This window comes from Macrobrachium nipponense, chromosome 25 (assembly GCF_015104395.2).
Source record: "Macrobrachium nipponense isolate FS-2020 chromosome 25, ASM1510439v2, whole genome shotgun sequence".
Lineage (NCBI taxonomy): Eukaryota > Metazoa > Arthropoda > Malacostraca > Decapoda > Palaemonidae > Macrobrachium > Macrobrachium nipponense.
Genome location: NC_087214.1, coordinates 41,174,128 through 41,190,636, shown reverse-complemented (window position 1 = coordinate 41,190,636; position 16,509 = coordinate 41,174,128). Strand labels below are relative to the sequence as shown.

Here is a 16,509-nt window from a genome sequence, read left to right as displayed (position 1 = left end):
AACCCCTTGTGTGCTTCACCTCATAGCTCAGACCGTGGAGCTCTCCTACCCTCTTGGAAGATGCCAAGGCCAGAAGGAAAACTGCCTTGAGCGTCAAGTTCCTGTCAGATGAGCGACGCAAGGGCTCATATGATCCTTTGTGAAGCTCTTGAGAACCAAGGAAACATCCCACGTTGGAGGCTTGAGCTCTCTAGGAGAACTTGACTGCTCAAACCCTTTAACTAGCAAGGAAAGTTCCCAGGAAGAGGAGATGTTGATACCTTTAAGGAGTAACACCAAACTCAGGGCCGCCCTGTAGCCTCTAATGGCAGAAACAGACAAATGTTTCTCGTCTCTGAAGAAGGTTAAAAGTCTGCTATTTGCTGAATAGAGGTTGCGAGTGGAGAAAAACCCCGTTATGACACCAATCACAGTAGATCGCTCATTTGCCTTGGTAAACCGCGGAGGTCAACTTTCTGAGACTGCTGGCCTTCTGAGAAAAGCCTCTCGCTCAGAGGAGATACTTGATAACCTCCAACCATGAAGAGACATGGATTCTACTGACTGGTGGAAAATTTCCGCATGGTGCTGACACAGGAGATGTCGCCAAGGGGGACTCTCCCTCGGAAACTCTGACAACGACGACAGCAGATCAGGGAACCATTCCGCCCGAGGTCACAGAGGGGCTACCAAAGTCATCCTGAGACCCTGTGAACTCATTAGCCTGTTCAGAACTTGATGGATAAAACAAAACGGAGGGAAGGCATACACCTCCAGGCTGTCCCAGAGATGTTGGAATGCATCCTCTGCCAATTCTAAAGAATCTGGGACCATTGAACATCTCCAGCTTCCTGTTGAAGCGAGTCGTAAAAAGGTCCAACATGGGTCTACCCAAAACCTGGAAAAGCTTGATGAAGGGACCACTCTGTGCCTAGGATCTGATCCCAACGACTGAGCTTGTCTGCGACCACATTCCGTTTGCCTGGGATATACCTGGCTGAGAGCTCTACCTAATTGCTGACCGCCCACTGGTGAACCTCGACGGTCAAGGCGTGAATTTGATGAGAAACCAGGCCTCCCTGTTTGTTCACATAGGCTACCACCCTGGTGTTTTCCAACATGAGAATGACAGAATGACCTTCTACCTTCTCCCAAAACTCCTTCAGACCCAGGAAGGCTGCTTTCAACTCCAAGATGTTGATATGTTGCTAATTGTCCTTCAAATGCCTGAAGCGATGAGGCTGCCCAACCTGCGAGGGAGGCGTCTAAGAACAGAAGAAAGTCCGGTGGAAGAGAACGCAGAGGGACGCCCTTCAAAAGATTCTGGTCGTCCAACCACCAACGAAGGTCTTCTCTCACTTCCAGAGACAGAGGAACCATTAACAGGAGTGAGTCCCCCACCAGAGACCAGAATCCTCCCAATCTCCATTGCAGAGACCAAAGATGGAAGACGCCCATGAGGGACCAGCTTCTCCAGAGATGACAACACTCCCAAAAGAACCTGCCACTGATTAGCTGACTGATGTGGTTCCGACAGGAAGTTGCGCGCCACCACCCGCAACTTCTCCGATCTCTGATCCGACGGGAAAACTTTCGCCACTGTTGTATCGATGACCATACCCAGGAAGAGAATCCTTTGACTGGGTAAGAGGTTCGACTTTTCCTGGTTGACTACGATGCCCAGTTCCAGACAGAACCGAAGTAGACGATCCCTGTCCTGCAGCAGCTTTTCCCTGGAAACTGCCAAGACCAACTAATCGTTGAGGTGCCTCAGCAAACGGATCCACTGAGCATGGGCCCAACTTGACACGAGAGAGAAGACCATTGTGAACACTTGAGGGGCTGTTGTCAGCCCAAAGCATAGGACTTTGAACTCGAAGACCTTGTCCCCAAGAGAGAAGCGAAGGAACTTCCTGGACGTCGGATGAACAGGGATTTGGAATTATGTGTTCTTTAAGTCTATTGGCAGCATGAAGTCGCCTTCCCTCATGGCTGCCAACACCGAACGCGGGGTCTCTATCTTGAACCGTGTATTCTTGATGAAGTGATTCAAGGTGGGTAAGTCGATCACAGGTCTCCATCATCCCGACGCCTTGAGTACCAAGATGTGACTGTAAAACCCCGGAGACGGACGCACCACTTCCTCTATCGCATCCTTGTCCATTATCTTCTGCACCTCCTCCCAAAGAGCTAAGAACTTCAGAGAATCTGGAGGATATACCTTCCGAGCTGCAGTTTGTCTGACAGAGGAGGAGAGAAATTGAATGGCAGTAGGTACCCCACCCGAAGGATATCTACCACCCACTTCCCTGCCCCATAACTTTGCCACTTGGCCCAATGGCCCGCCAGGCACCACCCCCCCCCACTGTGGCACAGGAGAGGGAGAGGCAGCTAACCTACCAATGGCCCCCTTTACCTCTGCCCCTTGGTCCCCTACTTGGCCTAAGGGAACGGGAGCGAAAGGGACGTTGATCCTCTGACCTAGGCTGAGTCGAACGGGAAGGCCCTGCCGAACTCGAATTCCTCGAGGGCCTACCAGGCGACGATCTTCTTGACGACCAAGCCTGTGACCTACTTTCCAAATTGTTGAACCCATGAATGAGATCAACAACTTCTGAAAAGGAAGACAAAAACTCTTGCGATTCTCCCTCCTCCTGCTCCAGCAATGGAGACCAACGCTGAGAAGGATGTGTATGCTCCTGTAACGCACCTTCTTCATTAAAATTAACAGTAGGATCAGCAGCTAAACAATCCGAAACACCAACTAACCTGTCTGGGCTGGGTCCACTCATCGGCTCCTGAGACGAACCCACTATGACACTAGGAACATCACTACATCCTCCTCCAACAGATGATTCATTAACATGTCCGTGAATGGTCACGGCTGTGGCAGACTTACGAATGTGAGTTGGAGAGGAATCCCGAACACTCGAGATTGAAGGAGAATCCTCGAGAATCGAACTCTTAGAAACATCAGTGAGAGGGGAAGGCAAACACTCCTGCTGCAGCAACTTTGCGCTCACCACCTTCGACCTCTTGACAGGAGCCTTGAGATCCTTATGGCGACGAATAGCCTTGGAGAAGGAGCAGCACTTGCATCATGTGCACGGACAGGGGAGGTTGCAACACGCTCACGATTTGCATGGATGGGGGAGGTTGCAACACACTCGCGATGTGTACGGACGGGGGAGGTTGCAACATGCCTGCGATTCGATGCAGAGGACGAAGCAGCTGCTGCAGATTACACAAGGGAAGATACAGTAACACTCTCCAAAAACCCAACACTCTCGAGAACACATCCGCGTTGTTCCTCCCTCGTAGGCAAAGAAAGAGCAAAGTCCTTAGCCTTTCAACGCTTGATACGCCAATGTGGCATAGAGGGGGAAGAGGGAGAGGAAGACAGTACTGGTTCCTTAAGCGATCTCTTCGCAGGAGGCGGGACAAAGCAACAGGTTTCCTTCCAATCCTCCCAACCGACAAGGCAGCCAACTTATCATCCAAAACAGACAAACCTCTTAAGCACTGCCTGGCATATAACCTCAGACTGATCTGCAAGAGAAGGCTCTGATGACATGGAAGGGAGATGTAGCCAACTGGGCGGCAGAGATGACGTCATGACTGAGAGAGGCAGTGCTCAGGAGACGACTGGGAGTGACATCATTGATGGTAGTGACGTCACTAGTACGGGCGGAGGATTACACAACAACGGATCCTGTGACGTCATCAACGGGGCTGACACCACAGCTTCCCTCCGACTTGAAGAAGCGGCAACAGTCACTGGCTGACCTTGGCTACCCATGAAGACGAGGCCAGGAGGAAGGGGGATGGCCTGGTCAGCCTGAGGAGGAGGAGGAGGAGGAGGAGGAGGAGGAGGAGGAGGAGGAGGAGGAGGAGGAGGAGGAGGAGGGGGGGGGGGGGGGGGGTAGCGAGCCTCCAAAAAGTGCGCAAAAGCAAAAGCAACCCCTTCAAAGACGGGGTAACCCCTAGCCCGAGCATCTTCCGAATTGCCGCCATCTTGGACGCCTACGACTCTGGAAGAATTGAGAATGATGAAAAAGCCTCCCGCTTCCCGGGAATCAAATTAACTCTAGAAGAAGGGGCGACATTACAAACATCAGCCTGGTGGCCTCCCGATACTTCCAGTGACGAATCAATGGAAGAAAAGGAAGGAGACAAAGGAACAACGCTACTATGGGGGTTGAATACTACAGGAGACGAAGCATTGGGAAGAGACGAAAAACCTTCCCATGAAGGAAGAGTTGAAACCCTCCGATGTTCTCTCTTGCTATAAAACGACTTCCACTGCTCTTTAGGCCATGCCCGGCATCCGTGCAAGGATTCATTATAGGACAAAAATTAGAATGGCACCTACTGCACGTGATGTGGGGGTCAGTCGCTGCCGAAGCCAAAAAACCAGAACATGGAAAACCTGAATTTCAGGCCACACACGTTGACGAGGCCGAGAAGGAGCAGAAGAAACCATATCAGCCAAACACACACACGCACACTAAACACAAGCAAAACGGGCAATGAATCGGGTAAAGGCCAAGAGAGGTTAACACAACTCTTGCCTAGGCGGTCAAAGAAAAGGCTGACGCGTTTTCGTAGGTGAATGGTCTTTGACCATTCTTCACCTGATCTACGCATTGCCAGATATCACAAGATTCCTTGCTTTCATCTGTTTTTTAACCGGATCCATCTAGGTGCTAGAAATTATCCTATTGTTAAGACTGAAGGTTTGTTTGCATATGAACAAATGGGTATGCATATTTTGCAATGAAGTTTCATTCTGATTCCACGAGGAAAATAGTTTTTGCAGTAAGACTACAGATTTTACCAAGAGATCACATCTGTTCAAAAGGGATAAATTCCATATTAAGACAGCCTCTTTTTAGTGAGAGAAAATAAGGATATTGTTCAATCATTCAAAAGGATTGCACAATGAACTCCAGTCAAGATTGATAGGGGAGGTAGTCTGACAACAATTCTGGGGTCTTTATAGACTGTTACCAAAGCAATTGTATTTCTGATTGGTACAACTTGAAGCATTTTTCTATGCCAGATGATGGCTGATTAGTGATGAAAGTAAATCCTGCAAACTTTTTCTTTTAAAGACTAATTTTGCAACTAGCAATATCAGATTTGCAGCTGCAACACAGCACAGAAATGATGATCTTTTCAACAACAGACAAGTGTAAATTTCACTTACTGACAATATAAGCAAAGCGATGCAAAGAATACCACGAGGGTCTTTAAACTGGGTCTTTTATAAAGGAAATGCAATACAGTATCTGAAGGAAAAAAATATTAGTTAATAAAACAAGATTACTATTTGACCAGATTTACATAAATTTTATATAAACTCATGATGTCATCAACTAGACTTGTATAAAATTTGCTTCTGAAATTTACATGTCAACTCTAAATCCTCTAATATTTACAGTTAAGAAATTATTTTGAGTATAAAACAAATACATACAAAAAATTGAATATTTTACTTATAAAAATAGTTAGGAAATAAATGTTGATACATATTCCATTTCAATTAAAACTTACTGTACAGGTTGCATTTTAGAACCAAGCACATTTAAGATTACTCCAACACCACTACATTTTGTTCTGTTACAGGTATATCCTCACTGCCTTCATATTTCTCCTTCGAAAGCTGAGGAGAGTTCCCTTTGTTTTTCTTGAAATAGGAAATTATAGAGCCTTTCTGAGGTGTACAAGACTCTTGACTCTTGGTTGAAAACAAGTTTTTCTTTTTGCTCTTTTTCCCACTAACTGCCTGTATTCTAGAAGGTGTATTGTCTGCAACTGAAGATGGAGTGTTGTTTGAAGATGCCACTGATTTGGAAGCGGAGGTGCCTGGCGTATCAGCTGACATTCCGCTAAGGGAGAGATTACTCTCTGATTTTGTCATCTGACTGTGAATTGGGGTGTTCCCTGGGGTAGAGCTCGGTGACGTGTTGTTGCTTGAAGGAGTCGAGGGTATCTTCTTCGTAAATGCAGTGATGGGACGCATCTTGTTCACTTTGGAGGTCTCGTCTTCGCTCTCCGCTTCCTCCTTCTTATCACTGAGCATCTTATTTATGTATGTCCATGAATTTGCTATACTTAAGTCTCCCAAACCATATTCTTCTCGTTTCTTTTGGGATACATACCTACATTTAACGGAAAATAATGTAATTAACCCCATTTCTATCCAAAAGTACATCGTTCACTAGAAAAATCCACTATATTTGTACATGAAATACTTGTCCTACTTTGTTTTCATATACTGCAGTTTTATGATATATAATAAAAGACATATTACAGCTTTGAATTAAGCTTTTCTCACAATAATTGATAAGTACTTACCAATAAGGCTTTAAATATACTTCCAATGGCTGAAGGATTCAAAAGCAATTGGCAATTATATACCATTAATTTGGAAAGAAATAGTTACTCTTTCAACACTAAAAAATCTTTAAAAGGAGAAAAAACTGCTTAAAGTGGTGATTTATAAATAGATGACAAAGAAAAATTAACCTTCATAATGACAAACATGAAAACTGCTGTATATAACAGGAAATGTCCACAGCAAAAGCATTAATCTAGCTCCTGAAGGAAACACAAGGAAAGTGAACTCACCAACACATGACATGGCGAGATTTTACCTCGTCTGCGCATCTCTTCCAGCTTCCCAGTTCTTGGATTTTTGCCTCGACCTTTCTCTTGGCTATGTAAACTGTTCTTGAGACTGCAAGAGAAGTTAAAATTTGTATTTGCAATAGTCTTTCAAGTCTCCAAGCTATCTAGTTCTGAAACAAATGCAATTACTGTACAGACATTCACCAGGTTGTGATAACAAACGCACGAACTACTTTGGAATGGAATGGAATGTGAAATTTAGGACAAAGGCAAAGCACTGGATTATGAGGTTATTCAGTGCTGAAAGGGAAATTGAGAGTAAAAATGTTTTAAAGGTGTAATAGGAGGAAAGCCTCGCAGTTGCACAATAAAAATATTGTTAGGAGAGGGTTGAGGAAAGTAAAGTAAGATGGAAGAGAGAATATGTACAAAAGTTTATTACAAGGAATGAAAGAGGCTGCAGTCAGGGTCTGAAGGGATGCGGCAAAGAACTTTTAAGTGATGCCCTGCAGTGCATCATGTGAGGTTCACTGATGGCACAAACCCCTTGCAGAATGTGAACTTCCTTGCAACAAGCTCAAAGCATGTTACACCTGGAAATTTGTTGGCTCATATTTGGTGCTACAGCACCAGTTTGAACAAAACTCTTATTGTCAGCCCTGAAACATGCATATACTACTTCCATATTTTATTGAAGATTGAGTTTTGAACATTTGTAACTATGCCTTCATAGCAAAAAAAACTATGAAATTACCTGTGATATGTCAAAAAGGTACCCAATCACATTTGCAACAGAAGCAGATATACTAAGAGAGATCAAGAGGCAGTGATACCTTACCAATGATTGAGCCTACAATCCTTATTTTAGAACTCACCAACATCTAGGGAAAGTCTACATCACTAACTTTCAAGACTACATCTTTGTTTTCCATTTCTATATGAGGTAACAAAGTATATGTTGGTTCATATGACATGAGTACAAGGATTTATTTGCATTTTCGAGAAAGCCCTTGCAAAAACTGTAAGAAGACTTAAACCAATACCTAGTGGTACCTTCACCAATATTATCATAACTATGTAGGATTATCAATGAGGTACCACAAGGCAGTCTTTAAGATACCTAGCTTTTTGAGCTTTCAGCAAAGTCTAAAGTTTAAACATGAAGTCAAAAACCTGCACCCCATTTCTATCCTTTTCCAAAGAGAGCGTATTTCACTCTACGATAGGTGTCACATTCTTTGCAAGGATATGACTAGTGAAAATAGTTAATGCCAGCAGCACTTCCACTGTATCAAGGTCTTTGTGTTGTCTATAATCATAAACTAGGGATGTGCCCAGGTATCGGTGAATTTCTGGGCTTCCTAAAATGTATATATTAGCAAAGCCCACCAAACAAACTATATATATAGGCATAGCATTGTTTATCTTCTAAAAACAGATGGATCTTCATACTGTAGTGTATTTAACAATTTATTATTGTAATTCTAATTTTAACCCTTCAACACTGACTGGAAGTATTGTATGTCGACTAAAATTGTCTGTCGGGTGCCAAGTGGACATACGGTACGTCGACTACAAAAAGTTTTTATAAATATTCACGGAAAAACAGTTATATGAAAATGTGCACAATTTCATGTAGAATACAACAAAAAATAACCCATGGTTGTAGCTTTTATCAGTTTTGAAATATTTTCATATAAATAACGATAAGTGCCAAAATTTCAACCTTTGGTCAACTTTAACTTTACCAAAATGGCCAAAAAATGCAATTGTAAGCTAAAACTCTTACATTCTAGAAATATTCAATCATTTACCTTCATTTTGCAACAAATTGGAAGTCTCTAGCACAATATTTTGATTTATGGTGAATTTAAACAAAATTTTTCCTTATGTCCATGTGCGGTAATTCGGCCGAAATTCTCAAATTCTTTTGCCAGTTTGTCGTAATGTTTGCACAGTTTTATATTAGCCGTTACATAAAGTTTTATACATGAAAATGTGTGCAATTTCATGTAGAATACAACAAAAAATAACTCATGGTTGTAGCTTTTATCAGTTTTGAAATATTTTCATATAATTCACAATATAGAAAAAACACGACCTTTGGCCTTACTTTAACTCGACGGAAATGGTAAAAAACTGCAATTGTAAGCTAAAACACTTACAGCCTAGTAATATTCAATCAATTACCTTCATTTTTCAACAAACAGGAAGTCTCTAGCACTATATTTCGATTTATGGTGAATTCTTGGAAAAAACCTTTTTTACATCCACGCGTTTACGAATTCATGCATCATTTTGTGATATATTTTCTCTGTGTTGCTTTGATCATTTTACAATTTGTTATATACCAAAATCATCACAATTTAGTGTACAATACAATGGAAAAAAATAACTAATTAGCTTTAACCATTTTGCTCACAGCGTGATTTGTATATAATTATACATGAATTTTTTTTTTGCGCTATATATATATATATAATATATATATATATATATATATATATATATATATATATATATATATATATATATATATATATATATATATATATATATATATATATATATTATATATATATATATATATATATATATAAAATTCTTAATCTTAAAAACTAAGCGTGCCGTGAATTTTTAAAAAAAAATTTTCCGCTTCGGCGCTAACTCCCGAACGCCGCCAGCATACGGCAGACACTTCTGTAAATAGAGGCTCAGCGTTTAAGGGTTAATAAACCATGGTGTGTCTGTGTCTATCTCTTATCAGCAATGAGCCATTGCCATTCTGTTGGTGTTGGGTACTATTTTAACATGTGCAGTACAGGTATGGTATAAGTGAATGGTGCAATTGTTTATATAATTGTTTATATTGTAGAACTCTATTATATGACCTTTCAACTTTTAAAAATTTAATATACAATAACCAGAGAACAAGAATGATTTTAGTAACAATATCTATTCTCCTAAATAACAGTAATATGGAGGTAATAGGTACGGGTATCGGCTTTAAAAGTTGGTATCAGTCCATCCCTATCATAAACCTAATTTAATTTGTCAAGAGACAAAAACATACAAAATTGCTTACCCTCTCACTTGTTATTTTTTCAAACAAGCTTCCTTAATCCACTGAAATAAATCATCATTGGACTATCTAGGGCTAGAAGGCAATTATCACTGAACTTAAGGTTAATCACAAATCAAGACTACCATTCGAACCCTCAGTTAGTCCTTAATCTGACATGAAAGGTGAAAGGAAGCACTGGAATCTGAATACAAAAGCATTTCATCTCAACAAGATAACTTGGGTGTTTGATGTATTTCCTTCTTTATGCTCACTTAGAGGCCAGGAAATAATAATAAAGATTAATAATTCTATTTGCATATAGTATGCTTACCTGTAGTCTCAGTCGGAGTATGGTTAATACTATCTGCATCCAAGTCCCCATGAGTGAACTTTCGCCAATAATCCACGAATTCCCGACAAAGCTTTCCTTTCCCGTGGCGGTTTCCGTGCAACAACTTGATAAGCGCTGGAATGGCTGGCAAAAGAAATTAAAAGTAAAAATATATATGCGATACATGTCATGGTCTTTCAATTATAATGCCAATAGTATTGAAGACATTATTATTATTAATAGGGGTTAGTTTTTCCAGACCTCTGAGTCTCAAGTAGACTCTTCTCGGGCTGGTTAGTATTGAAGGCATAAGTTACTTGCTAGTACAATGTAATAAGTGGTTATTTATAGTCATCAGTTAAGTTAACACATATGTAACATACATAAAGGGATATAGGTTGAAGCCCTCAGTTTAAGAAATCTTAAAGAAATATAAGTACAATTTTTTTCACTTCCTGTAAAAAGTCATGACCACTCACAACAGTGCGCATAGGCTTTGCCTACAACTTCCTTAGTTATTTAAAATTTGCCACGGCAGTTTTAGCCAGCTAACTAACCCCCAAGAAACTCCACCTCTCTCTCTCCACTGCATCTTTTTCACACCTGTGTGCTGTTGGTTCAAATTTCAATTCCAGAAAAACCGTCAACAACTCAAGAGAAAGCTGGCACCCAGATGAGACAAACAAAGGACAAGGAGAAATAAGACACAGCTGAAGAAGTGAGTCGTTGTCATTCTCATAGCAGTCGCAGCCCTGTTCACATCGGGGTTAGTCACGGTCACTCACACTCCCTATTACTGTCCGGAGTCAAGAATTTTCTCCCACTAAGCCCATACCCCGTGTCCGGCTCTACCTCAAGACCCTAATTGTCATAGAACAAGGTACAGTGGTTTCAAAATTTGTTTCAATGCACAATTCTTTTCCTTCCTCAATTACTGTCTGCTCCCGTAATATATAACTCAATTCCCGATTGTATCTCCTTCAGAGAATAATTGAAGAAGAAAATATTTGTGACTTGCATCCAGAAGTGTTCATTTACTTTTGCTCTCTCATGAAAGTGTTAAGTTACTTTTCCCCTCTGCCTTACACAACTCCCAATTACATTAATCGCATTTAGATAGAGAATGACAGTGCATCCTTCATTTGCAGAATTAGGAGAATGTAAGAAGTTGTGTACGACACCTCGCGTTAACTGTTATTTTATGATTGATGGTAATTGAAACAAGTATTTTACCTTTTCTGGGGTTTTCAGTGGCTTTACCAGCCCGAGAAGTCTACTTGAGACTCAGAGGTCTGGAAAAACTAAGCCCTATTACTAACTAACCATAGTGGCACTAATTGATTTGTTAATTATCGTAACTTCAGTGCTACGGAGCTAGTGCCTTCAGCTCCTGTGTATAATAATAATAATCTTGGTTAAATGTAACATTGCATTTCACTTAAATCCATCAATTTTAATACCTATTTTCTCCTGTTCTCTGTTGTTACCTGCGTGGCACCAGTCTTGTCAGATGTCAATTAATTTTAGAGTAAATGATAAACCTTAAGCAGCCACTCACATAACACTTATAAATACATTAAAAGGATAGAAATGCCTTGACACCATTGTCTGGTGCAAACTAATAGATAAGCATAAATATAGGCTACTTAACATACCTACTTAACCATACCTCAATAATCAACTCAGCCATCTTTTTGTAAAGGCAGCAAGAGGGGAAAAGAAAAAATTACATTTGTTAAAAGAAAATGGGCATAAAATATACTGCACACAAAAAATACATCGGCAAGAGCTACAGGTGTATGTAGACTGACTTATGATAGGTAGAGGGTTTTAAGGGGGCCGGCTGGCTAATGCCATTTTTTAAGGACAGGACTTTGATATTCATACCACTTAATAAGGTGACTTGGGACATCTCCAAAAAGCATATGATTTTCGCGTCTGACATTCGGTTTTGTGACGCCAGGGCGATTTATCCCAAAAATAACCATTTTTCAAATTCTATCTCCTCCCTTGATATTTAATATTAAGACCTAGGATTACTTCCATATATAGACCTGATGTAGACCTCCAAATGAATGAGGATTTTTTTCTAAAAGTCATTTTTTTGCTAGATATGAATTTTTCAATATGGTAAAAAAATAAACCCTATAAATCAGGAGAAAAAAATTTATAAAAAAAAGACGAAACAAAAATTGGAAAAAATGGCTTGATTTGATTGTTCTATAATGTCTTTCTGAGTTATATACCAAATTCCAATGTTATAGCTTTAAAACTAAGTGAGAAGATAGATTTTGAAGGTCAATAAGTGTTTTGAGATACGGGCGTTCAAAGTTTTCCTTCGTATTTCTATAAAGACAATGTTAATAAATAATGATTATTATGAATGTATATTTTTTTTTGTGTATTAATAAACCAAAACTATTTTATTTATCATAAATTATGATCCCTTTGCTCATATATCGTAGCCTGGGGTACTGCTTGAGGCAAGATGGGGCATTCCCTCCTACGCAACTTTCTCTCTCCTTCACTAACTCGGCTTATTACAGCGAATTTTCTTGTTCTGTATGTTAGCGAGATGTTTTCCTTGTATTTTCCTCTTTGGCATAATGAAATTCTTGCCGAAACAAAGATAAACAAACGTAAATGCAAGAGAATGTCAAGAGGTGAAACTCGAAGGTGTACTCACTTTTTATAAAGACAATTTAATAAATCATGATTATTATGAATTTTATATTCCATTTTGGGTATTAAAAAACCAAAACTATGTTATTTATCATAAATGAAGATCTCTTTGCTCAAAGATCGTAGCCTTGGGCACAGTGTGACGTGTGCTGTCAGGCAAGACGGGGGCGTTACTATGCAACCCTCCCCTCTCTCTTCACTAACTACGCGTATATTATGATATTCTGTAATAATACTTGAGCGATTTTTCTTCGTCTGTATATTAGCGAGATGTTTTCCTTGTCTTTTCCTCATTGGCATGATGAAATTCTTGCCGAAACATAGATAAACATAGTAAAAGCGAGCGAATGTCAGAGGTGAAACTCGAACGTGTAGACTACTTGAGGTTTGTGCTTGCACTGAATCATGGTTGAACTTGGTAGCTGACTGAAGTCACCCTTCTCGACTCGGGGAATGTACTACGATGTCCATTTCTTTCCTCCCAAATTGCCTTTGACAATATCAAAATTTACGATAACAGAAGAAATATTGCATTTTCTTGTACGAATCAATGTTTTAGGCTTATTGAGTTACGTTAACTAATTACCCTGTAACTACGAAAGTAAGATGAATTTTGACGAAATATTTCGTATACATATTCTCAATTGTCATATGAAGCTCCAGGAATTTTTTCATGACTGCATTTTTCGCCCTATACCCCCATATACAAGGGTTCCGGCCGGCCCCCTTAAACCAAGTCTTCAGTTGGGACAAAATTATTCAAGTGCAGACACTACCCTACTTACGAACATTCAGATTCGAAAGAACGTGATTGTAAACTAAAATTGTATTCAGTACAAAAAAAAAAAAAAAACAAACAAACAAACAAAAACTGTATAATCATCACAATTTGTTTAATAAAGAACTGTACTCTATAAAATACCACACTGTATGTACAGTGTACTCTACCGTATTGTTTTAGGATGGAAAAGCATACAGTACTATATTGGCTGAACTATATCATACTGCCCTTAAATATGCGTAAAGACCAACTGACGAAGAATTCTAGACATGAATGGTCGTTCAGAACGTAACTTGTTTATATGTAGGGTAGTGTCTGTATGTACTATATAAGATACCCCATTGTGCAGTCTGATGTGAAATGACCCTTCCCAAGACTGCAGAGTTGAATACTTTACCTTCCTCCGGGAAGGTCTTTGCATATTTCTTGAAGTTCCCGGGCCGCCCTTCAGTCATACTTTCATCATCTCCATCGGTATCTTTGCAGTCCTTCGGCATCCCACCCGCTAGCCTCGATCCAATTGGGAGCTGGGAGCACAGCGTCACAGCCTTGTAGGGTACCAATATCTTCATCAGCTGGTCGTACGCTGAAATTAATTTCTATGTAATCAGAAATGCAAGCAACACAGATGATTATATATACCAAAAACCTTTGTGAACACAACCATTGACTGTGATAGAAAACTAAGTCATGAGCAAAGGATTTTACTTCTACCTGGATTATTATTCTCGTCTGCCATCCACAAACATCCGAATAACCGTGGCTTCAACACTTTGGTTTTCTGCTTCATTTCCTCCTCAAACTCTGCTTGTTTCTGCTTCAGCTGCTCCGTGTTCCTGGTTCGATCAGCATCCTGAAGGAAGGCATTCACAATTAAAAAGGGAAGACTTACTTTGATGGAGACAGAGACGACACTAATTGAACATTGACAAACAATTCTCAATGCATTCTGCAAATTAAAAAAGCCAGATGGGATTGCAGCCAAGGGTCTAAGCCACGGAACTATAAACATGGAATGGACATGCGCGAAATTGCTGTGTACAGCATGCCGCCATTGCAAAGGGTGAAAAGAGCTTTGTACCATAATGCCCACCTTGCTAAATTGGAGTATAATCTCTTAATTTTCCATGGCAATATCTAGTCACCTAGGACATTTGTTGTATTATGTTAAAGTAAATTTAGTAGTACACATTATTCAATCTGGTAATTTCTGTTTACATGATAATACATTTAAAATAGACCTAAAATTATTAGTATTAATAAGAGTGATATTAATAAGTGATCTGTAAAAATATATAATTTATATCAACAACTGTGTTTCTTTTTGTAATAATGAATACTGACATTAATAAGTGATCTGTAAAAATAAATTATTTTTGTAATAATGACTGATATAAGTAAGCAATAAGCATAAGTCAACATAATTACAATTCAAGTCCATTATGTCATGGTGATATAGATAATCCCTAGGTGACACAGACTGGATAGCAAGGTGATAAGACCTAAGTAGTGTATAAAATGTAAAATAGAGTATAAAGACTTTAATACTTAGAAAGATATCTAATATAGGGGGTTCAAAAGGCTTTAGTGGTAAAATTTATTGCACATCCCCTTGAAAGACATGAAATCACTCGGTCTTAGCACATGGCATTCATGTTTATTGCTATTGTGTGGGACATATATGTGCTTCAGTTCACTGGAAAGTGCTTTTCAAGAGCTTTTAACCAATAAGTTGCAAATTTTGTGAGTGAAGGGAGTAAAGCACTCTTCCACACAGCAAATTACACAATCCTGCATTTAATGAGGGATTTGTAAGTCCAATAAACACGTTCTCACTGAACAGTAAATACCTTCAGCTTGGCAGGTCCCTCTGAATTAGCATCCTCTTCCTCGTCTGATTTGCCTTCGTCGTCTGAGAGATAACCGTGGGGCACAAAGAAATCGTTGTCGACCTCATACTGATCTCCCTCTTCCTTCTCCTCTTTTTCTTCTCCCTCTGAATCACTCAGGCTTTCACCTGTTTCCTCCTCTTCCCAGTCATCATCGCTGTCATACTCATAATCAAAGATTGCCTAAAAGAAAAATAATCAATACATAAAAAATAGGCTTGCTACTTACACTTCTGAAGGTGCTGTTCACAATGATACGTACTCTTTAATATTCTTCCTAGCTCCTTTAATTTCACAGATGTTCTGGGGGGTTAGCTTAACGGCAAAACATGACATTTTCATAATAAAAGTAAGTTTGTACATATACTTACCAAGTAATTACATAACTAAACATTTCTAGAATCGGCAGCTAGAATTTTGAAATTCATGGGTTGCACTATTTTCTAGTGGCTAGCTGACTAGCCCCACCCACTTTTGGGAAAAAAGAGGAACTAGCAAATATGGCTTCAATTTATTTATCTATTTATAGATCAGACTTAATAAAAAAAGGGGGGGGACCAATTTGCATTAAATCGCAATTTTTGAGTTTTTTAAATTTTTTAAAAATATTTTCTAGCTCGTGTTCAATAGAAAGCACACAAATTAAACACACGTTAATTGAGAGGTGACTGTATGTATAAACCCTAATTTTATCATAAAAGCATCATTATATAAGAAACTTACCAAGTACAGGCAGTCCCCGGTTATTGACGATTTGGTTTTATATAACATGCCAAATTCCATGTAATCAGCACCGAAATTGCCATTATGGCACCATAAATCACCGAGTTTCGGTTAAAGACGGTTTTCGCTTATCGGCGCACCCCCAGCAATGGAATCCTAGCTGATAACCGGGGACTGCCTGTAATTACATAGCTGGTTCCCACATTCATAGGAGGTGGGATGCATTTAACACATCTACTCCAACACATCATCAAAGGCAGTAAAGCCAAGGGTCACCTACTATAAATTGGGTGCCTTGTAGCGAGGATGCTTCCAATTCCTAACAAAGACAGCAAGTTCCCCCTGCCTAGACCACAGTACACATTAATCAACCAGAGAAATACGTCACCTAATATTAAAGAAGAAAATAAAAACCACTACCCAACCA

At 39.7% G+C, this 16,509-nt stretch overlaps 1 protein-coding gene across 1 annotated transcript in view; it reads right to left on the bottom strand.

Moving 5' to 3' along the window:
- Nucleotides 1-5,304: 5,304 nt before the first annotated feature.
- The window catches only part of LOC135199394 (chromatin assembly factor 1 subunit A-B-like), a 150,658-nt gene continuing 139,453 nt past the window's right edge, over nt 5,305-16,509 (bottom strand). The window contains exons 8-13 of the mRNA XM_064227386.1: nt 15,321-15,542; nt 14,185-14,323; nt 13,868-14,056; nt 10,008-10,151; nt 6,613-6,721; nt 5,305-6,143 (exon numbers count right to left, since the gene is read on the bottom strand). Of these exons, the coding sequence (XP_064083456.1) occupies nt 5,573-6,143; nt 6,613-6,721; nt 10,008-10,151; nt 13,868-14,056; nt 14,185-14,323; nt 15,321-15,542 (1,374 nt within the window). The 3' untranslated portion in view covers nt 5,305-5,572. The remainder of the gene's footprint in view (nt 6,144-6,612; nt 6,722-10,007; nt 10,152-13,867; nt 14,057-14,184; nt 14,324-15,320; nt 15,543-16,509) is intronic.